This window comes from Lissotriton vulgaris, chromosome 3_1 (assembly GCF_964263255.1).
Source record: "Lissotriton vulgaris chromosome 3_1, aLisVul1.2, whole genome shotgun sequence".
NCBI classification, from domain to species: domain Eukaryota; kingdom Metazoa; phylum Chordata; class Amphibia; order Caudata; family Salamandridae; genus Lissotriton; species Lissotriton vulgaris.
This window is the reverse complement of record NC_141689.1, coordinates 1,856,855,586-1,856,879,176: the sequence shown is the minus strand read 5'-3', so window position 1 is coordinate 1,856,879,176 and position 23,591 is coordinate 1,856,855,586. Positions and strand designations below refer to the sequence as shown.

The 23,591-nt window shown below is 40.2% G+C and overlaps 1 protein-coding gene across 1 annotated transcript in view; it reads right to left on the bottom strand.

Moving 5' to 3' along the window:
• The window catches only part of TMEM131L (transmembrane 131 like), a 580,656-nt gene that overhangs the window by 122,505 nt on the left and 434,560 nt on the right, over positions 1–23,591 (bottom strand). The window contains exons 22-26 of the mRNA XM_086962316.1: positions 20,500–20,686; positions 11,841–12,026; positions 8,349–8,498; positions 4,846–5,468; positions 1,148–1,296 (exon numbers count right to left, since the gene is read on the bottom strand). Of these exons, the coding sequence (XP_086818442.1) occupies positions 1,148–1,296; positions 4,846–5,468; positions 8,349–8,498; positions 11,841–12,026; positions 20,500–20,686 (1,295 nt within the window). The remainder of the gene's footprint in view (positions 1–1,147; positions 1,297–4,845; positions 5,469–8,348; positions 8,499–11,840; positions 12,027–20,499; positions 20,687–23,591) is intronic.

Here is a 23,591-nt window from a genome sequence, read left to right as displayed (position 1 = left end):
TTTTACATGTGATCAGATATGAATTACCAGGCAAATGTAGGGGCCACAGTACACACCTGCCATTATTAGAACAAGGTGAAAATAAACATCCTTGCTTAATAGCCTCTGTGGGTCACTTTCTACTGCCATGAGTACATTTGACAAATGTAGTTAATGTCCCTCTATTATAGTGACTTCAAGTAAAAGATTATATGTGAGACATTGTGCCAGAGATTATTTAAAAATATGGAAAAAATGTTCTACAGCAATCCTACTCAAAATAAACACTGAGTATTTAAAGTATTTTACCATTAGGCAAAGTTCATTTGGAATTAAAATGAGGGAATGCAAAGTCCTTGATTTGTACCATGGAGTGATCTTTTTGTTACTAATCAGTGGCTAAATAAATTAATTGACCTTTACTGAATTTTAAACTCAATACCTTCCAAGTGTTCTAAGGTCTGTCATGGTTTCATGCAGCAATATCCACATCTTTTTTAATTAATCTATTAAAGTTTTTCTGATCTCATTTTCGATGGGAAATTAGTAAAAGTCTGGCTGCAACGCTTGTGTCCTGTGTCCGGAAAGTTTAATCAATCTCTTGTAGAGCTTGAAATGTTTTAATCAGAAGTACACAACCTTTAAATAAATCAATTGATGCAACTAGAATGAGTACGACACTTCTGGATAAGCTCTAGATCCCCAATTTTTCGAACCTGAAAGCATGAGTTTAAAAGGTGCTTTAAAACAGAACACATAATTGCACAAAAATCAAGAATTAAGTGCAGGCAGGATGGAATGTAAATAATTGTAGTGTGTTTTCTGGTTATTTGAATGATAAAGATAACAACTTAAATCTGATGTGCAACTATTAGGCTGAAAAGACCCAGAGTGCTAAGAATCCTTAAGGGACATTCATAATTTGGATGATGACACAATTTAGTAACTGGACAAAATAACAGTATCAAAGAATACAATAAACACATGTATTCATTAGACCGCTTCCTTATACCACTTTCCACCACTTTAAAATAACATGGTAAATAAAGTGAGAAAACTAGTTTAGGGGAGAGTTTACACTCCGGCCGAAACCGGCATTCAATGACTGATATGGTTATAACTTTAAAATAGACAGCTGGATTCTTTAAAACCAAGAATGTAAAATTACCTCTGCTGATTGCACATCCGGACGTCCACAGCATTTAGGCTCCTTAGCTTTGTAAACAAGTTTTTCTATTGGCAGATCAGTGCATGGCTGCTTTTTCGAAGCTTCACAAATCTCTTTCTCTTTTCTTATGCACACCTGCTGGGTATTACCTTCAAGCAAAAAAATAAATTTTTAAACATGGGCGATGGCATCACTAATGTGCCCATATCAGAGAAAGTAAAACACAAACGACCATCTTACAGTGGTGATCCATTAATAAATATTTCCTTTGGAAAAACCAGGTTAGAAAATGTTGCTAGTCTTTGTCCAATATAAATGTATTTATGTTGGAGAAAGCAACATCTTATATTTGACCAATAAAATAAGTACAAAGATGGATATTTCTTTTTATGATCATCTATGACATATCTGTAGATTCCATATAGTAAATAGAGGAACATGCTTTTTAACCTTTACTGAAATAGTGTTTCATCATTTGCTAACTTGTGCATGTGTAGAACGGACATGGTAATCTCAAAGCTATCACTCTGCTTTCAGTACACCCACTTTATTTAACGAAGGGTGAGAATTTGAATTTCAAAATTTTAAAATACTAAACACAAAGCCCCCATCACTCAATGTTCACTGTGTTGGTCAAAATAAAGGTGGCACCCCCAAACAGCATACAGAAGTGACTAACTTTCCATAAAAGTTTTACCACAGTTGGGATAATTATAGTATGAATACATTCAGTAGAAACAGTTGCTAGGTATGCTGCACAGATGCACCTCGGTGTGGAAAACTGTATGAACAGGACTACATTTGAGTTGCTCATGATGTGATATTCTCACAAGGTGCATTCAGATCTCTATAAAGTTTGGTAAAAATGGTCAGACAGACCACACCGCAATGTGATGTTACACTCATATCATCCAACCTCTTTTTAATAAAAGGTTCCAATCCTGTTCCAGCATAAAGCACTATCAGCTACCCACCTTTTGCATATGCTTATTTAAACATCGTTACTGATTGTACCGTCTTCCACATAGCTAATCCAGTCCGCCCAACACCTGATTGAGCATGGTTAACAGTAACTATCTATCGAATATCAAGGAGCTAACAAGAAAACGTTTTTGCTCCATGATTAAATCAGTCTACAAATTGTAATCATGTTAATCCTCATATCAGCTAAGTCGATTCCAGAACCATCAGTACCAAAAAAAGATACTAACCACAAGTACCCATGCATGGGCTCCTGAATTTGTGTTATTGGTCACCTACATTTCAACATTCCTTTCAAACTTTTCTCTAAAGGATGGAAAAAAGTGAAGGTTGTAACACTAACCTACATATGATGAATGAGATAAAAGCATTACTTAACACATACTTTCATTTTATAAAGTGTGCCACTATCCCAAAGGGTGTTGTGGTACGAAGAAACTGAGGAATTCCTAACTGAAATGAAGCAATAGCCAAGGTTCCTGCTTTTTCTTAAGATCTGATAGCCCATGGTTAACCAAAGGGGAAGACTAACTGTGTTCCACTAAATAAGATGTGCCACCGATCCGGGGACAGCTTAAAGGAATATACAGTAGGGATTTAGATGCCCGTCTAGATATGGTAATTTTCACAGCGGATAAAATACAATTTACAAATTGCATTAAATGTGCAGTCCAGGAGCTAAATATAAAGAAAGGGGTAAGAAATAAAACCGCACTTTTGTGAAAGAATACTCAAGTGTTCGGCTATATGAAAAGTTGCTTTTGCATTTCATTGCTAAACTGTGGCACAATGGTGTATGTGCTCAGTCTAGATCTAGCACTGAACCTAAACCCCCTGGGCAGAGCCTCACACTGAAGGTCTAAACCATGATTATCAAGAGCCATTTCCTTGAAACATCATTTAGTGAAACGTGTTTAAAACTAGTGAATAATAAACATTTGAAAGAAAAACAATGGTAAATCAGTGGGAAAACACTATCATGGACAACATGATAAACACAATTAAAGTAAATTAGGTAACCAATTCACCAAAAGTGAACCCATAGGTATATGTTCTTGCAGTGGGCCAGATTTATGACATCCAGGAATTCACAACTTTACAGAAGTAGGCCCGAAACCATACTCCAAGCAAACTTGTGACTTCTGTTTTCGAACGTACATATGCTTATGTTAAAATGTGCTGAGCAATTACAAATTCACTTTCATTACAAGAGTAAATATCCAACCTTTTCTAGCATTTGAAGAGACAGGAGAGGGGTTGGTGACTACCTCACATGTTAGTTGGTATGAGTGTACACTCACAAGGCATTCCAACCTTGGAACTATCACTTCCCTCCTACTTTCAGCCTCTGCATGTAGATTTGTAAAATTGGCAAAATCAGACACTTTCTAGAATTCAAATACAGGCCTAATTTGAGCCCCATCAATCAAATAATCTATTATCAGAGCTCTGGTATATTGAGAACTCTGACTCCTCACCATTCCACCAAAAGAGACAAGTGGATTTTTCCAATAAACATTTAAACTGGGCAAGTAGATTTTTTAAGCGTCTAGTGCCCTTGGACAAGTAGATATTTTATAAAATTCCATACCTCTAAGGTAACTTGAAGGTAAGTTCTTTCCCTGGCCTAAGTTGCAAGAAAATGGTTTGAATACTCTTGATATTTAGAACACAAAGATATAATTTTAAATGATCTAAGGCAAGGTTTCTTAATCTGTGGTCAGGGATCCCCTCGGGGTCTGCAACATCTACTCAAGGGATCCGTGACTGCTTAGAAAATGAAAATGCAAAACTGAACTTTTTTAAATGTTGTGCATATGTAACGTAATCGGAGGGTAAAAATTATGATTGTATTCTCAGTTTGATTTGTGAGAGCTGTGTAAGTGCATCAAACAGAATACAGTATGGGTGATGGGTGCACTCCACTGAAATTTGAAAAGCTGCAACTTTCCCATTGAAATAAACCTTTTTTCCACTATTGGTTGTGGAATAAATACAATATTTTATAATTTGAGCATTTGGTTGATGAATCCTTGTGGTCGTATTTTTTGGTATTATTTTGCATCTTAATTCAACAAAATTGCTCAGGCTGGATCTCCGGATTCCAATGACGACTCAGTGGGGGAGTCTCCAGGTTCCAGTAATGATTAAGTAGGGGTCCACAGAAGTCAAAAGGTTAAGAACCACTGATCTAAAGAATAATACATTTGCTTGTGGACAGACTGCCTCAAAGTAATCAAGCTTAGGTCGATTGCTGAATAAACAAAATATGCAATCAGATACAAAGTGCAATGCATCCACACACTCAGGAGGGCAATCAAGATATCAGGATGAGTCTGCAGCACTCTTACACAACTAACCATTTCATGAAATAGAAACATAATTGTGCCTATAGATTCAGCAACCACTGTTTAGATTATCATGTATATGTATGTGAATGTGACAATGACTTAGGCAAAATGTCTAGAGTGCAGTAAGACACTGGTGTGCAAATAAAGAGGGTAAGGAAGCTACCTTTATTCTTGGCTAAAGAAAATTAAACAGTGTGTATGCACATTTGCAATGCATTAAACGTACCCATTTTTATAATTGCAATTGTTTTTAAACAAAATACCAGTCTGTACATTGAATTTAAAGTAAAACATTTTGACATAAAAATCATCATGCTTACCTAAATGGCACCCAACAAAGAGATAACATGGAATGATTAAGCTTACCCTCATTCTTCTGTGTAGCTGCCGGCAATTCAATGTGCAATGGCGATGTACTTCTTGCCAAGAGGCATTCAGTTGACTTTCTTGCAGAAAGTGAAGTGCAGAACACTGGCTCTTTGAGCCCTGTTACCCCCTCTGAAGTTATAAGGCTAGTTTCCTTAGGAAACATAAAAGTTGGAAGGTCCTCCTTTGGAACAGGCTCCAACAAAGAACTTTTTGCAAGGGTTGTGTTCTTTAGTGCAAGATCATCTTTCTCCAGGCCAGTCCCTGGAAGGGTCAAGTGTTTTTGCAAATCTATATTAAGATCACTGACACATGTGAGGTCTGTCCACTTTTCCTCATAGGTATCCACACACACATCCTTTGGAATCAAAAGCCCTCCATCAGAAACCTGTTGGACAAGCTTGTCATCTGTGGTTGATGGTGTGCTGCTAGTGGGACTGCTAGGTTTTGGTCTGCTGTAGTATACAGAACACTTATGCTTCTTCTGAGAATGACTGAAGGTTGCTGGGCTCCTCTTCGAGGCATTCTGATTTCTGCTAGTCATAGTGCCGATAGAAAGGAATCCTTTCCCTTTCCCTTTATCTGGTGGACTACAAGAATCAACAAATGCCTTGCAAGTACCCCTAGAGTACACAAAAAACAATTTAATAAAATGTTGTTTACACTGCTGAAGATGTGCAATACATACAGTGTGTATAGACTAAATACACAGAAAATACAAACCAGTAAGACCACAAGTTTAGAGGTGGGTTAGCAATATTAAATGGTTAAAATAAAATGGTATTCAAAAGGAGCGGGACAGCTTTTCGAATTACAAGACACTTTAAAGTTGCTAATGTTTCTTTTCAAGTGCATTGCTACATTTGCTGGTGACTTTTCTTTGGATAACACTGTGCATATTACCCCAATTTAATTTTTAAAGGAGAAGTGGGCAAAAGCAAGATCAAAACATGTTTACTTTAGCAACACAAGCACAACAAAGTTACTTACCAATAACACTGGTTCTCCGGCATACGTTTCTTCTGGATTCACACCTTTGCATATCCAGCCATAAGTGGAGAGTAGTCATAACACTTGAAACGTTGCATTACTTCACTAACCTCCCTCTGCCATTAGGAGTGCATTTAAACACCCTTAAGCCGTTTACCAGATTCACAGTTTACTATCCATCTTTTAAACAATTATGTTACAGGCAGTTGTAGAGAACACAATCTACCAGTGGTATAGCACACTCACAAATAGTATATTTTAAAAAGAAATAGAAAACAGTTAACCATGAAAACGTAAAATACTATATAACAAAATACATAAAGGCAGTTGTTCAGGTACCCAGAGCAACAGATTCTTACACTATTTGTAACTTTTGGCAATTTAGGTGCTCTTTCCACATTTGTTTAGAAATTCCCCTGCCGGTTGGTTGGCAAGGAACATTCATAATAATGTTTTCTTTAATCAGACTAGGTCATGAAATGCATGAAAATGAATGTAAGCCTTTACACGAAAACTGAAGCCTTTTATTGAAAGCAACATATAATAACATTATTTGTATATTTTGAACATCTCTCCTTCCTAGTCTTAAATGGATTTGGAACAGATTCTTAAATTACTCTAAAAGTTATGTAGGAAAATGTGCTCTTATTGGGCTTGCATCCTAGTTAAGACATAATACTTGGTGAAAAGAATGCAGAGAAGCATATTTTACACCCACTAGCTTTGCTGAACTATATCACGTCACAGTCAACGAAGAACCTGGAGCCTACTTACTATCTGTAATGCCATGTCAAAACAAAATCAACAGTTAGACATGTGTCTGCAAATTGGTTAGTCAAATCTTCCTCCCTTAGAAGCCTATCCAGGAGTCATTCAAATCAGATTTTTTCTAAGTTATGTAAGTCAAAGTGCTGGTATAGCAAAATTAACAGAAGGTAAGCAAAGCAACTGAGTTAGAAATAGAGTTACAGTTAATGCAATCAATTTAACTGTAAACTTATTGTAGCAAAGGTCTTTACAATGCCAACTAGAATGACATCCAAATTGTTCACAAAAAAAGAAATTTAAATAACTTTTTGGTTAGATCCTTCATATGCTAATCAAAAAACTGACAATGTAAAGATATTTCTCTGTAGCTGATCTCTAGTAATGCCTACCTATAAGTCTACCATGCAAAGTGGCCATAATAAAAAGGTATCTGTCTATGTCAGAAGGAAGGTGACTTCCTTCACATTGCCAGTATGAGTCTGTGTGGGGGTGATGTCAGAAATATATTTCCAGTATTACCATACACAAGAAACCAGTATTTGAAACAATGGAAAATCAAAAGGGTCTGACAGACCTCTGCATTAAGACCAGCCAGTTAGCGTGAGGATGAACTAGGAAGTATTTTAAAATCTAAACATAGCTTAAACAGAACGTTGTTATCCTGGTGATGTTTGGTACTCAGTTTAGATGTAACTTAAAAGCCCATCTATTTTGCCGACTTCTGCTATAAACTGTCCTTCTGCTGACTCAAACTGTCCCATGAGGTTTACTCAGGTTTTTAGACAATATCATTTACTGCTATGGTTTAAACTCCGATGAGAAAGGAGAAAGGAGAAAGAGGGGGGGGGGGGAGGAGAGGGAGCCAGGTAGGAGAAAGATCTGAGGGGGGGAGAGCTTCAATAAGGAGCAAGGGCCCTCACACACCACGAGAGGTGTCATGCTTTATCATAGGCAAGCTCCTTGTCGGGCCGGGGCTGCAATGCCCAACGGGCCCTGCAGGGGGGCTCTTTGCTGGAGGTCTTCAGAATAGAACGGCGGGAGGCTCTATGAGTGGAGGAGCATAGAGCGGGTGCAGAACGTGTAGTAAAAATAGCTATCAGTGCTCCAGGGAACCTTCATTAACTGGACACTATGCTATGGTTAAAAGAAGAGACTACAAGAGTCAAAGCTGGCAAGGTGAATTCAACCTGCTGCAGCTCAGTGTGTGTAGTGACAAGTGTGGGTGGTTAAAAGGTCTCATGACTAAAAACTCTGGCTGGATGTGTGGCGTTTCTAAAGCAGTGGGGGTGAGGGGGTGTTACCTAATCTACTCTAGATTGTAGGTGACGGTCATAAGGGTATCCTAAATTGTACCGTCCCTATGAAATGAATTCTAGTCAATCCAGAAGGGGAAAAGCATGAAATGCTGTGTGATGTGTCCTAGTGAATCTCTGGGGGGGTAGACTGAGACTTCAGCCAGGACATCCACAGCAATGGCGGAAGCGAGTGACCGTCTGTGTGGTCTACTTCTGCGTGGGACCTACCCACGGGCAGACTCAAAAGCAGGGAATTCTTCCACCTCAAGAGAGGTTCTTAATGCAAGCTTTAAAATAGTATGGCTGGTCATAGCACACACTTGATTGGGACATTGTTTCGGTAAGATGTTTTATAAGCTTAATTTCTAAAATTACAGTGCAAAACATTTAAACATAATTAACAAAAACACATTCAAGTGTAAATGAATAAGTTACAATGAACGCAATTACCTGTAAGAATCTGGGCTGATTGTATCCACTGAATTGCTATTTTGATGCAAGGCTGAAGCAGTAGTTTGTCGACTTCTTGATTTCATGAATTCTGTTAGAATGTACTGAGCTTGTTGAAAAGCAATTAAAACCACACCAAGGAGTGACAAACTAGAATAAATAAAGAAAAAATACAATACTTTAATCAATTTTATCTCTAAAGGATTACTTAAAATGATTAGATGTGAGGCACACATAACTCAGAATGATGACTGTCAACGGTTACATCACTAAATTATCTAAAGTTCAAATAGCAGCTGCAGTAATGGTGGTATTCATATAACCAAACTCACACCTACTGAATTATTTGTCCTTGCTAGGGTTAAACGCTGTATCAGCTTTGCCACTGTTTGAATCTGCAACCTGGGCTGAGCAGCACTACAGGTGACCCATCTGTACTTAGAGGTATCAAGCTTGCACCACCTTTTAGATTCATAGTTGCTAAAACAGCTAATGAACTCCTTTACTAGAAATTTCAAAACAATCCATTCCACATTCTTATATTTTTGCCATCATGGATCTGCCAGGGCCTTGATATCATAACTAGCCGAATGCTGCTGGTTTGTCATGGTGAGCTACAAGAGTAAAATTACAGTGCACTATTACTACATTTAGCCAGCGCGGAAGATAACACCAGACTCCTTAGTTGCACCAAAATGCCAACTCCAGTATGTCAAATGGCCACTAGTATGGGCGTTTGACCACAGCTTCCAAGGCTAGTAGAATATTGTATTTTCTTCAGTTCTGAAGATTGGGGCAATATGTCACAGGTTTTGAGGGTTCAAAGAACCTTACGTTTTGGGTGTGTTGTGCTCGTTTTCATGGGGAGAAATACTGAACAATTTTATTTATAGAGATGCAAGGAAGCCTTCATCTAGAACAACCAGACCAGCATAGCTCAGAAGTTTGTTAAAAAAAGACACATTTCCTAAAGAGGCCCTGAAAAGTCCAGCTTCAGAGCAATGCATTTAAATGGATACTTTAAAATGAACTACCCTTGTACTAGCAGGTTTTCATGTGAACACTTAGGTGACTGTCTCAGTTAACCTGTACATTCAGTCAATAACTTGCAGCAAATTCCACCAAATTCAAAAGGGTCTGTGGCACCCTACATAGTCTCAGATCCACAATCTGCGTGTGCAGAAGACCTTTAGCACAGTCATTGTAGCCAGGGTCAAAGGACCTCAAAAGGGCAGCTTCGGAGTGTAGTCCACGTCGTTCTGCATCTCTCAAACAGTTAAACTTGTATCTATAGTCCAACTGAAATAATTTTACTTAAAGTTGGTAGATGGGGGTATGACCATTAGCTGGCACTTTCTAGTTTAACACGTCATCACATAGTTCACCTGTACCGCTAACTACTGCCCACTGACTACCTTTTAGAGGCACTGTCCTTTATTTTCCAATGTCCGTCACTCAACATTAGCAGTCTGGCTCTTGACTTTTTTTTTTCCTCTTTCACAGATTCTTGTATAAGCTACAAAAATTGTCTGCCTTTGGATTTTTAGATTTTACACTTTATTTTGACTATGTACAAAGTGATTTCTAAAAAAAAACAGATTATGTATTTCATTACGGTGTTTGGTTTTACAATAAATGGAATTGAGTGCACAAGCTGGCAGCCTAAATGTTGAAAGGATTATATGTGGTATATCAGCCACCATTCCTATAAAGAGGTCGAATAGAGGGTTGCCCCAACCACACACAAATGTCTCTGGTCTTGGAAAGACGATATGCAACAACACTTGAAATATCGCCTTTTTTTGGTTCATACAAGTAAAGTGTCACCTCCCCCATCAACCCCCCAAACCTCTCTGCTGTAGGACATCATTCTTCCTCATCCATTTTGTACACGCACTGAAAGTAAACACTTAATGCTGCTGCATAATGTTAAAGTGTGTGTTTCTGTATGCATTGGCTTTTTGCACAACATGCTGTGGCATTTTTTTTTTTACTATGAACGTTACACAAAATTTAAATGTCTTAATTCTGGTCAATGTCCACCTTTTTTCAAGCTCAATACCCCAAATAAACAGGTTATAGATTACCTACTGGCGGTAAATAGTAGGTAGTTATAGTTAGGACCGTGTTTCTATAGAAAAAGGGTTGACATGCCTGTATCCTTGGCGTCGTTTGACGAACCTTCACAAAATCTTCCCAGAAAAGTGTCATGGTGAGTCTTACTGTGCATGGAAAGCTTTGGGGGTTGATCAGTCAAGCAAGGGCCAAGAAAGGGCCAGTGGGGTAAAAAAAAAAAAAAAAAAATGTCACAAGTTAATTCACATAGGAGGTTTGAACACAACTACACCCCGAACCGCTGGGCATTATTACACCACATTTGGCAGGAAGGTAGATTTGGTTTGCAGATCACACTTTGTTATTTTGTGTAAATTCTTTCAGCAGTTGTTGAGATATTAGCAAATAAGGATATCTGGGCGGAGCCTAAGCAAAGATCTCATGGTGAGATCGGATTGGCTGTCAGGACTTAACCTAGAAAGTGATGGCAGCCACCTTGGGACCAATATACATGCTAGCACCCCATTAAAATGCATTGTAGTGAAGGGCAGGTTTGAGTGTCACAAAAAGGAGAAATCATTTGTTGATTGTACCATACTCATTTTAGGAATAGTGGTGTGTTCTAAGGTCCTTTTAGCCTGTAAAAAAGCCTTCTGCTGGGACTACATCAATCATGTTTGAGAGAAAACAGTTTTTGCAGGATTTCCCCATAGAGGATATGAAGGTGCTCCAGAAGCTAAAATGAGAACATATTTTCTGAAAATTCACACTAGGTTTCTCAGCCATGAGTATGAAGTCTGACATTCACAGTAAAACATGTCCTTCCGTCAGTTGATTCCTGTGTGTTTTATTGCATCCTCCCAGTGTGTTCTAAAGAACAACTAGAGCACTAAAAGTCATTCTTATGACAAAAGTATGGCACACTTGAAGCCATCTTGATGAAATCAAACTGATAAGACGGAAAACATTTAATTAATTTAGAAATTTGAGATGTAATCAGTGATGTCCCTGACCATGTCAAGATTGATGCAATATAGGAGGTCAAAAGCAATACATTTCGGGAGCATGCAGTATAGTTAGCTCAGGTAACTATAACTGTTGATTTTCACTGATTTTGTACGAGTGAAATGTGAGCCTAAATATAACATCACTGTAACATTTTATTTCCTAACTATAACACCCCTGTAACCTTTGTTTTTTTCAGTGAATATATATATACATTTATTTAACACAGGTAATGTGTAATGTGGTTCTCCTCTGTGTGTCTATGTGTACCTACACACACACACACACACACACACACGCACACCCACACACACACACACACACACACACACACACACGTACGTGCATACACACACCCTCGCACACACACACACGCATACACACAAAAAATTGAATAACTAAAATTTCTCATTGATTACATTTTTGTTTTACCTGACGCAGAGAACCGTCAGCATCCAGAAAGACTCTTCCCAACTGGGCCCGGGTACACCATCTGCGCATAGTGGCAGTAAATGGTGGGGAAGAGTGACATTGAGAGTGAAATGAAACTCTAGATCAGAGGCTGTCACCAGGGTCAGCTCACGGATTACCCACGATGAAGTGAAATCTGGAATAAACCTAGAAGAGTAAAAGACAATAATCATGTATTTATCTACAGACGTTTGCAGCACTATTTACAGGAAACATAGGAAGAATATGAGAAAATGTCCCATCTAGTCCCTTCCAAGAAACGTCAATGTAGGAATTCAGGATCTGCTTTCATGGTTACCCCTACTTTTTGCTGGTGTTAATCTGTTTATGACTAACCTGACTGGGATCCTGCTAATAAGGACCCCAGTCAATGTGCTTCCTCCCTAAATTCGTCATGGTAAGTACTTTGGTACATCCACAATTTTCTACTGGTCTACCCATGTAAGTCCCTAGCATATGGTACTATAGTACCCAGGGCATAGGTACACCCATGAGACCACTCACACTGATTACAGGCCTGCCATTGCAGCCTGTGTGAGTTGGTGCAAGCACCACTTATGACAGATATAAGTTTCCTTGTATCTGAGGTCAATGCAGTTAAAACCTATAAGTTACCCCTTCGGCACGCCTTTCAATCTTGAAGGCAGGGCGCTAGGATATAAGTGTGAGAGTGCCTTGAATGAGCAGAGCACCCTCTACAGACCCCGGATTCAATTCTCCAGGCTTTGTAAGTGCATACAGCCATTTTCATACATATAGATGCCATGCGTCATTACGCGATGGCTAACTTTATATTGGCTGCGCCGAACCAGGACATGTTTGGTATCAAACATGTTGCAATCATACCTCAACACCGTTATCGGTGATGGAGATATGATTACATGCACAAGGGGGGCTCCTACCGGAACCCCTGTGCTCCTGGTAACAGCCTTCCAGGGTCTGCCAGCAATTTAGTGCTGCTGCAGACCCCAGACATGTTTCTGCCCTACTGCTGCTGAGGTGAGCTCAGTAGTACAATTGGTGTCCTGCCACAGCGAGGTGTGACCAACTCCCAGACAGTGTATTGGGGTGGTGTTAAGGTGCTTGCCAGCACCACCAGAGTGCTTCGAAGGGCATATTTGGTGCCATCCTTGCATACTCCAGTTGGAACCAGTTTAGGGAGTCCTTGTCTCCTGCTCTGAAGCGAAACTGGACAAAGGACATGGGGGTATCCTATCCTCTGTCCAGCCACTCCGCTGGGAGGGACCCTTGAATCATTCCAACCCTTTCCCTATGATACTTAAGGGCTTACCTGTGGGTGGCTTTTCAGATTTGCCGTGGGACAAAACCGTTTCAACTTCGCCCGTCTGGGCACCTTAGACTTCACCTGAAATCGAGACTGCACCAAGGAAGACTCCTGCTGCTCCTGGTCTCGCTGTTCTGCAAGTCTCCGACATCTGTGCATTATCCAGGGTACTCTCGAGGCCGGAGAACATCAAAGGCACCTGAAAGATTCTCCTTCAGAGGGAAGGAGACACTCTCTCACATCTGCAGGCACCGCAACGAAGGTGACAGGTCTGCTGCTCCTGACGTCCCACGTACTCTGAAATGCTCAGCAACACAGGTGGTATTTCTGCAGCTCCCAAGGCCTGACCTGTCTTCTCAGCAAGTTTGAGGCCAGTATTCCTCGTCTGAACCACTGGAACAGAATCCCTGTGCACAGCGTCGACTTGCCTCTGCCAAGTCTTGTTGGCTCTGTACTCCAGAGACCTTCGTGCTACAAGAAGCTCCAGCCTCCAGCATCTCTTCCTTCCAAGATCTTCATCCTCACTGCATCTTCTGCACTGTGGACCTGCATCTTTGTTAAGCTGCTCGAGGTCCTCTTGCGACGCCTCTGCCTTTGGCCTGTGGGTCCTCTCGAGGGACTTTTTGGCTTCAGTGAGCTCTCCTATATGCTCTAGGCCTGCTCTGACTCTCCTGCAATTGTTGAGTCCCTTGGACCTTGCTGTTCAACGTTGTACCTTTTTCGTTTACCATGTCTGTTGCAGCTGCCAAGGCTTATTGGTGCTCCCACCGGACCAACCCTCTGGTTCTTGACTTCTGACATGGGACAGTTTGTGAATGGCTCCTGATCTTCAACAGCGTTGTTTGGTCCTCACAGCTGCAGCAACAAGGTCACTGTCATCACTCCTCCATCTTCCATCATCGATGGTCGTTGGTATTCTGTGCCTGCTGGTCACCTCTGAGTGGCATAGACTCTGTCGCCTCTGACGGTTTCCGACGTCACTTCGCACTTATACACCCGGTCCATAGGTGGATTGACTGTCCAACCTTCTGTCTTCTACAGGGAAGGGTTGTTTTCCCTGAAAACTGCAATGGCGACTTTCCCATTGACTGCATTGAGTACGGGCTGTGCTTCCACTCTGTACACGGTCTCCGTGGGGTTCCTGGGTACTTACCTCAGGTGGTTCTGGTGTCCCCATCTCGTCTAAGTTTCCTGCGTCAAATCCCGACTTTAGACGCAGTTCGCATTGCACTTCTGTAGTATATGGTTAGGTCTAGCCCTGGAGACCACTGTGTATTTGTGCTTACTTACCGGTTTACAGTCAAAATATTGTGTGTATTGTGTTGATATCTCCAGGTAGGAGATATACCAATGTGTTAGTGAGTGTGTATAATATACCTATTTTTAGAATGACACTTTTTTGTTTAACCTATATTATTAGTTCTGGTAAAACAAACTGCTTAACACTCCTTCTGAACTTAGTCTGAAGGCTGCTCTCCAGAGCTACCACTTAGAGAGCTTTCTACAGTTGTCTAAGATCACTAAAATCACCATAAGGGTTGCTTCGATTAGAGCAAGGTACTTCACTTAAGTAAAAGTGCACCATATTCTAAGCCAGCCTCCTACAGTCAAGCTCTAGAAATTCCACAGATTAAGGAAAGTTGCCATTTGTTGTAGATGGGTTTGGTCACTGCTTTCTATAAGGAGTCACCAATGCATCTCCATATTAACAAATATGAGGCCTTCCAACAATAGGCAATTACAAAAATGAATCCTTGAGTCAATAAAGGCCCAGCTTTCTGTAGCCGGACAGAACTCAGAAATGTGGCAACCCTTGTCAGTAATTTGAGTAAGTAGTTTGATCTTGGCACAATGAAACCTGGTGTTCTCACTCTTTATTTTAGCTAAAGACGTAACTTTGCATTAACAACCTTTAAGTTAAATAGTGAGGGTGTTTTCCTTCAAAGTATAGTGTGTGTAATTTGTCTGTATTTTTAAACAAAACCACTGCTTGGTTTGAAGATCAACAGTGCAGTTGCGGAACCATATGAACCGGACAAGTAGCAGTCGATATACTGGGTGTATATACATGTTAAACTATTGCAGTGAAAGCCTTTGGGGAACACCACAACTGATGGAACAGGCGTCAACAAGGCCCATTTTCCTTGCCCGTTACTGAAAGATACAAACTTGATGCTTCCTCTATTTAATATCACTACCTACTAATCAATCTGGCTCAACATGAGTGATTCACTGAGTGTGTCCTTAAAGAAGAAAGTACAAGAAAATTGGCAGCAATTTATCAGCTTTCCCACAGTACAGAAAATATAAAATTGACTCCTAGACATCCAGGAAAGCAGTGTCTTGCTTGCTTTGGAAAGTGGTCCTACAGAAAGGTGATAGAAGCATTTTTTTATTTTTTACACCTTGCATATCTGTCAGTCATCTAACTTTTTCATATTGTTCTTGGTACAGTGAGGGATCTGGCCCATCCGTTCAGTACCAAATGAGACTGGAGAAATAATCACTGTGCACCCTAATTCTCTTGTGGGAACACTCCAATCCCAAGATGTTCACACATAATCTGAGATCTATAGCTCACCTGGGGTAAGCCAATATGAAAAAAAAGTTATTTTCTTTCGATTTGAAGATAAAGTCCTAGTAGCCTTTGTGACCAAGTACAGACTAAAGGTTGCCATGAAAGGAAAGTACAGAATCTATAAGTATTCTAGAGTGATCAACTTTTAACAACTGCAAGCAGTAACCGCTCCATAAGCCCTCAACTCATTGGAAATAAACATTGTGCCACAGAAAGAAAAACAAGAAAGAAGAAGATGCTTCCTAAAAACGAAAACACTGTAAAGAGCAGGCATTGTGCACTTTTCCATGCTGCGTTGAAAAAGATACTGTGCTGAAAGGGTGTTTGCGGAAAAGGGCAGAGTTATGTAGCTTGAGCATTTTAAGCTCAATTTTTTCTGTGCTTTGGTGCGTGCTGCGATTATTTGAACAGGAGTGTATTTCCCACACAGTGAGAAAGGAAGGCATGACGTCTTCAGCGGGGGCAAATAATTGATAATGAAGTATTTTTTTCAATAGCAATACAAGTATTATGTGTAAAACCTTCACTATAAAGAGTCTTAAAAGTACCTTCAAAACAAAAAAATATTTAATTTGGAACTATGCCACTGGGTTTTACAAAGTGTTCTTTAAAATACAAAAGTACTAAAGCACAAAGTAATTATAAACAAAATCAGCAAAAACAATTTCCCTATGCTTAATTTCGTTGCAGTTTGCAAACATTGGCCTGTTTCAGGCCGGTCGTCCTGAGGACAGTGAGGGTCTGGTTATTCCCTCAATGGGATAGTGATGATAAAAAAAAAAGAGAGAAACCAGAGTGAGTGTGGAAATTAGGGCACAGTTTGAACCAATGGTAATACACTTCGGGTGTAGTATTTGCAAAAGGAAGTAGAATAAATATTTGCATCATACCAACTGTATGTTATACTAAACGGAACTTGAGATACCGATATTAAGGGGTATTGGCTAAACAAGACACTTAGGGACGTTTTTCGATGAGGCTTTCCGACTGACAGAGGTTTGAACTCCGATCGCCATATTTCAAAGACGGCGAACGGAGTCCAAACCAGCTGGGTAATACGATACGGTTACGATGGGCTCAAGGAGCTCGTGGGCTAGTCGGAAACTGCTCATAATCTCTTAAGGACGGCATTTCCACCGTCGAAATTATGATGGCATCTGAGAGCCTTTCCATGTCTGCCTTTTCCGACATGAAAAGGCTGTCGGAAAGACTTTGGGGGCCCCTAGCAGGGTCACCATCCCTCTGCGGCATTCAGTTGTGGCCCTGGGGGGACACTTATGGCCCCCCTCATGGTGCCTGCCGTAGGCGCTTGTGCTGAGGGTGGTTTCCGGCCACCGCACAAGTCCCATAGAGAAATGGGGTTTGCGACCACACCATGTGCGGTCGCATCGTAAAGTCGAAACTGACGTTCAGTTCTGAACACAGAAACCATGTCAGTCAGAGGTAACTCCGACCAACATCGTAATGAGGCCCTTAGTGTAACTCCAAAGAACAAGTGGGATCTCCTTGAATTTGACTGAATGCTTTCAGTCTTCATGGCTTCGAATTAACCGTTTCGCTGCGGCGGACTTTCCGCTGCGTTGCGGGGAAAAATGACGCGTGAGCAGTTTGGACGGCCAGCAGCAGTCCTCCGCACACGGCCGTCCGACGCATGGAAAAGGTTAAGACATTTTCAATGTACAGTATGTACTGACTTATTATAGACTAGAGAGAAAATGTATATGCTGATTGTTGCTAACTTTTATATATCGATGCCAGTCCAAAGCAGGTACTTGGAACATTTGAAACAGGCATGCCCCATACTGTATATTTTTTGGACGATTTGTTTTTCTAAAACTAAGAATGCCAAGATTGGGAAGTCTACAGAAACATATACTGGCAAATATCCTGGTTGGGCTTCTTTCCAGAGTAAAAAGTAGTGGCCAAGGAGGACTTGATTCATTTGTATTTGTTATTTGAATTGCCAGGGTTCTCACAGCCATGCATCAGGAAGAGAATAAACCTTTTTTTCTATGAGTGACATGGCACAAAAGGGTTGCGCAGTTGCAGATTAGTAGAAAATCCATTTATGTCTATGTATTACATATTTGTGATGCACCATACAGAATGATATGACCCACCCAAAGGCCCACTATGTCTCCAACAGCACAGATATTGGTAATACACTACTGTTTCCGGTTATCAGTGGTTTGGATTTTTTACATTTTAGTCTGACATTTGACCAAATCAATTTTGTGAACTTTGACTGACCAGAAGCATTCTACTTATATTTCTCTAGACCTTGACTCAATCCACATTGTTTTACAACATGACCAATGCAAACCAGAATTTCTCAGGATGAACCTGCTATATGTTTTTGTGTCTTTAAAGGTTGTACACCAGTAGTAGTTGTAGGCATCTGGGTCTAATGTATTCATACTATTGGAGATGTCGGAGTGAGTTCTTAATGGTGTAGACATTCCAAAATGCTATTCCTGAGCACAGAACTCAAACAGCGCCCTTTCCATGAGGACCAACAAAGCTCAAGCTCCTCAGCGGTTGCACGTGGTCCAGCTCAATGGGGACATGTGTCTCCAACGAGTAGCTCGGGTGCTACTGGAGCTCGCCAGGACCTTCAAAGTAGCTCTCAGAGATGAAGCCAAGCCCAGTATCAAATTCGAAGAGTAGGCGCCTATTAAAGAAAGCAGCACTGCTGATCTCAACATCCTAAGAGTGACAGCCAGCCAAACCTATGGCAGTAAGTTATACTAAACACTCAAACACACAAGTATCGGCCTGTAGTGCCTGCTATTTGACAGTCTGTATCTAATCTCAATATAACTAAGCCACAAGGAGATTGACCATCTTGTATCCCTGCTTTATCAGTCACAACATGCGTGTGACCAGTGGACCATAAAAGAAGTCTGACAGTAGTAGCCTGAGCAGTAATGAGTGCTGACCCACCAACGTGTGAGACTGCAGGAGTCACAGTGAAAATGTGTCGGTTGGGTATATAACCAGCTCAAGACCCCAGGAGAAAAGGACATGATTCAGACCAGAGAAAATGAAGAGATTCATCAGCATTTATGTGCGTCCCTAATAAACACTATTGCTTCTTGAAAGCTACGCCTGGTGTCAAGGACCATCAAATGTCTATGCTAGCCCCCATCATAAGGGTGTTATCTCGGACATAATTGTGCCCATTCCAGACATAATAGTGCCGATGGCATAATAATGGTCATCCTTGACTATTTGGGGTATTTTTGGTCTAGTTGTGGTATACTGGCAGCCATCATTTACATACTGGGAGATTGACTGGCCTACATTTACGTATTCCTGGCGTAATAATGGTCATGACTGATATATAGTCTCTGCCTTGACCCTTATGGTTTCAAGCCTTGGCCCAACTGTGGCCTTAGTATAATGGTGGGAATTATTGGCATAATACAGACATCCGTGTTTCTGGTCCAGGGAGGACCTGGCTTGGCAATTCGGTCTGACTGTTCTCATGAGGCACAGGGTCAAGACTGATTTGCAAATGGCTGGGTCTAAACCGGGCTGGGATAGTGAGCAAAAGAACAATGGATTTAACCCAGATCTCTTGACTGGGGGTGAATGTATGATTCATTCAGCCTTCTGTCCATGATTTGTTTGCGCAGCGCTTTTCACCCTAAGTGGGATGGGTATGCCCAGACGTGGGTCCCTTGCTCACTGTGCCACTGGATTAAAGTTAGCCTGGCTGATGAAGGGTGACGTCCCCTGAAACCGGTCCCAGGATGCTTGTTTCTGGTCCAGGGAGGACCTGGCTTGGCAGTCCGGTCTGGACTGTTCCCATGAGGCACAGGGTCAAGACTGATTTGCATATGGCTGGGTCTAAACTGGGCTGGGATGGTGAGCAAAAGAACAATGGATTTAACCCAGATCTCTTGACTGGGGGTGAATGTATGATTCATTCAGCATTCCGTCCATCATTTGTTTGTGTGAGCATCTGTGGCACAAGACTGTAATACCTGGGTATTCAAAGTAGTCTGTCCATATGAGGCAATTTTCAATGGAGTACTAGATGAAAATGAAAAGCTGATGTTTTGGATCCGTGCATTTCCTAAAATCTGAAAACTGATATTTTAAAGGCAGTTTTTGTTTTCAAAAATGAATTTTCTTCCTTTAAATTGAGTTTGTTTGCCCACAGTGGAAAGTGGTATTTGATAGAAAGAAGTGCCCTTTCAGAAACTGATGAATAATAACTCAAGCAGAGCTGGGGAGACCCACTGCTGTATTCATATACCGTGTGCCATAGGGCATGTCTAGATTTGAATGTTACTTCATAAGTCAGGTGGAGGCATTTTATATTAATAAATGTTTTCCTGGCATTTCTGATGGTAACCACACCAGGAATGCCTGGGTGGTAACTACTGATAATCCTGCTTAGGGTGGTCATAGCGTAGTCACTATTTTACAGTTATAAAGTTTGCTAGCAGCTCAGGAAGATTTTCCTTGAGCAGAAGTAGCTCTCACTACAGAAAAGGTTGAAGACCCATGGTCTAGTAGTTTGAAACAATCTCTCCCTTTAAGAAAAGGCTAATACTGGTTTGAAAATACTTGATCCCTGCCAAAAAGGGTGCAGAAAAGCAGAAAACAAAGGGATGATGCAATACCTCGAGTGACAACACTCAATGCAGCTGCCATTCAATTATTCATTTGCTTTAATAGATCAACATATAAATACTCATTAAGATGTAGTTTTACAACATCAAAACTACCAAAAGAGAAATACTTACACAATGCTGATTTCTCTGGAAGAGTTTTGATCAAGGAAAAATGAACGACACTCCAGCACTTCAAAGCCAAAGCCTTGGCACGTATATCCATTAATCTTCATTGATGAGATAGTGATGGGTACAGGCCCAATATTTTCAACCTTGAAAATTTTTGTGATGGACAATATGTGCTTGCTATTTTTAAGCTCTGTAAGAAAAAAAGACTTGTTGAAAATCCCTTTTCAAATGAAGATCTTCACTTTTAGACAAACACATGATTGCACCGAGACGAGTGCTGCAGAGGCTCTCAATACGCGGCACGGCTAATAAAAATGATGCACACAGCATTTCTGTCCAAAAGGATCCTTTCAAATACCTTTTTCACCAGCTGTTGAGATATATTTATGTACCTCCTCCTCGTTAAGACAAGGCCGAGCTGTACGGAAATATGAAAAACCTTTCTGTTGAAGCAACTTTAAGGGACCATACATTCAGAAAAAGAGTTTTTATTTTTTAGCTCCAACTCAGTCTCATAGACCCAACTTTTCTTCAAGCTAGCAATGATGTGGCTGGCACTTCTAATCAACCTGGAGCCGAGCAGTAGCAGCCCTTAAAGGTGCCTTAAAACAGCCACTTTTACACGCCCATTCAAAGATCGATTCATGCAAAAGTTCGAAAAACAATCATATTCGGAAGCAATGCAAAGAGGGGTGGCTATCCTATAATAAATTAAAACAGCATAACATTATTTGGTCTATATTTTCAAGTAAAGTACAATCACACCGAAATATGGAAAAGCTACTATGTATTTTAAAACATTCTTAAGAAATGAAACCTATTTCACTTGTACGTACTGCATCCCCCTACCTCTGCTTCAAAATGGCAGCTTTAATTTGATACAAAGTAGTTGATATTCGAACTAGAAAGGTCAAAACTATCACTTACCATTATCACTAGTTCTGTGGCTTGGTAGCTTTCATAGTTTCACAAATGTGCATCTTCTGCCACCTCGTGGCTGCATCTGGAACTGTTTTTTATAAATAAAAAATAACCTCTCAGCATCATCATTTGGAGTGGAATTAGTCTCAGATGACGCTAATAAAAAATCCATAATCCTAATCACCGTCATCATGCCCATCAGCCCTGAGAGCTGCCACGTGAAAAAGACCAAGACACAGAACCAGTAATACAGGTAAGTAATGTTTTCTTCTGCAGCAAGCATCTTTCAGAGATTCGCAGGATTCCAGCAAGCAGAATTATGGCTGGGATTTGGCACATAGGCAAAGATAGAGCACCTAAAAAGGGTTACCACAGTTTGAGCTACTGCACTATATGAGTTTTCATAAAAATCTACATAATGATAAGGCTGCAGAGTTCAGCTAATGGAATGCTGTCAGAGAGTGCCTCAGTTACAGTCTTGAAAGCCAAAAATGCTAACAGTTAATGAATGCCAAAGTCCACCTTAAGATTTCAGACTGTGATAAAACCTTCCCATGCAGTTCGGAACCAAAAAAAACAATTGTCAAAAGTTAGACCTATTCTTTCCCCGTGGATACACACCATAGCAAGGTATTTTGGACTGAAAAAGTATTTAAAAAGGGATCTTACGGAGAGTTTGGTTGTAGAAAGAACAGGAGTTAACAAGCCGACTGATTAACGTGAAAATTAGAAACAATTCTTTTGAAAACTGCGAATGTGGACTGAAAGATTTGTCCCTATTAAAAACTACAAACAGTTTATTTACTTACAGTGAATGAAAATCACTCCAAAAGTAGAGCTTCTATGTAGAACATCCTTCCAAGAATTTAATGTAAAACCAAATCAATTCTTTAATTACAATGGTAGATCCATGAGAATCTCCTGCACACCATCAAGTTCCAAAGTTGAAGTAGAGATATTTATTGGTTTTTAAAGGAAATGTATAAAATCTATTGATGGTCTTTCTTCACATAAAAATGCTTACAATTTTTCGTCTACGTATTATATACAGTTATACCACTATCAAAGACTATGGAAAATGTTAACCTATAACTTCCAGCATATTGATTTCAATGCCAAAATTGTACAGAAACTTGGTCTCTGGAGCCTACTGGAGAGCGGAAAAGGGATGGAGATCATATTTCAAAGACAATACATTGGCATCATGTAAACGGGAAAATTAAGTTCAAGTCTCTGAGTAGTAATACAAAATAATAATACAAATCCTAAAGTGCGGTGATGAAAACACTACACACTCAATGGCTCTGTCTTTTCATGCTTGCACTAGTGATGGAAGGCGGAGATATTTATGTACTAATATACATTTCTGTTCCAACTTGGGTAAGCTTGCTTCTTTACAATGGGCTTTTCTACTTTGGGTAATTCCTAGAATAGTTCTCAATTACAGCCCATTACACAGTACCACACTCAATAGAGGGGAACCAATACTGAGTGATAGATGGGTGATAATGATTTTACCTGGGTAAATGAAAATTATAGATCATACTGTTTCACACTTAAAGTTCTCCTAAAAGTTGGATCATTTAAAACAGCAAGTACAAATGTCTTATGTTTGTAGATACCATAGCATACTAGGTAAGCGACGTATGTAACTTTGGGTGCCCCAATCGTGCATACAAAATAAACACACCGAATTCTGAACATTAATGGTTTGAGTCCTATTCCCATAATACATATTTGCTAAACACTGCCATAATTTGAATGCTATCTGTGTCCTCTTTTTATTTGTAAACTGACAGTACAATACTGTGGCATGTCTCATACTTGCCACAGTACTTCCTGCTCGGATTATCAACACACACTTCTTCTGGCACTCCAATGACACCAGAGGTCCGCTCACCCTGATGAAGGATTCATGAATAGAGCCAAAATGTGTTAGTGCATCTAACCTCACATATTTAATCTTTCCGAAGTGTTAACCCTGAAAACATACAACTGCCAAAAATAAACCCCAATTCTAGAAATAAAACACTTGTGCCTGTCCTCTGGAATAGCACCTTCTGATATTGAAGGAAATACTAGTGACACAGATTGAGATTCAGCTTGAACGTCAATCAATGTCTCAGAATGTTAAAAGGACCATATGAGTACTCATAAGGACCGTACTGAAGGCA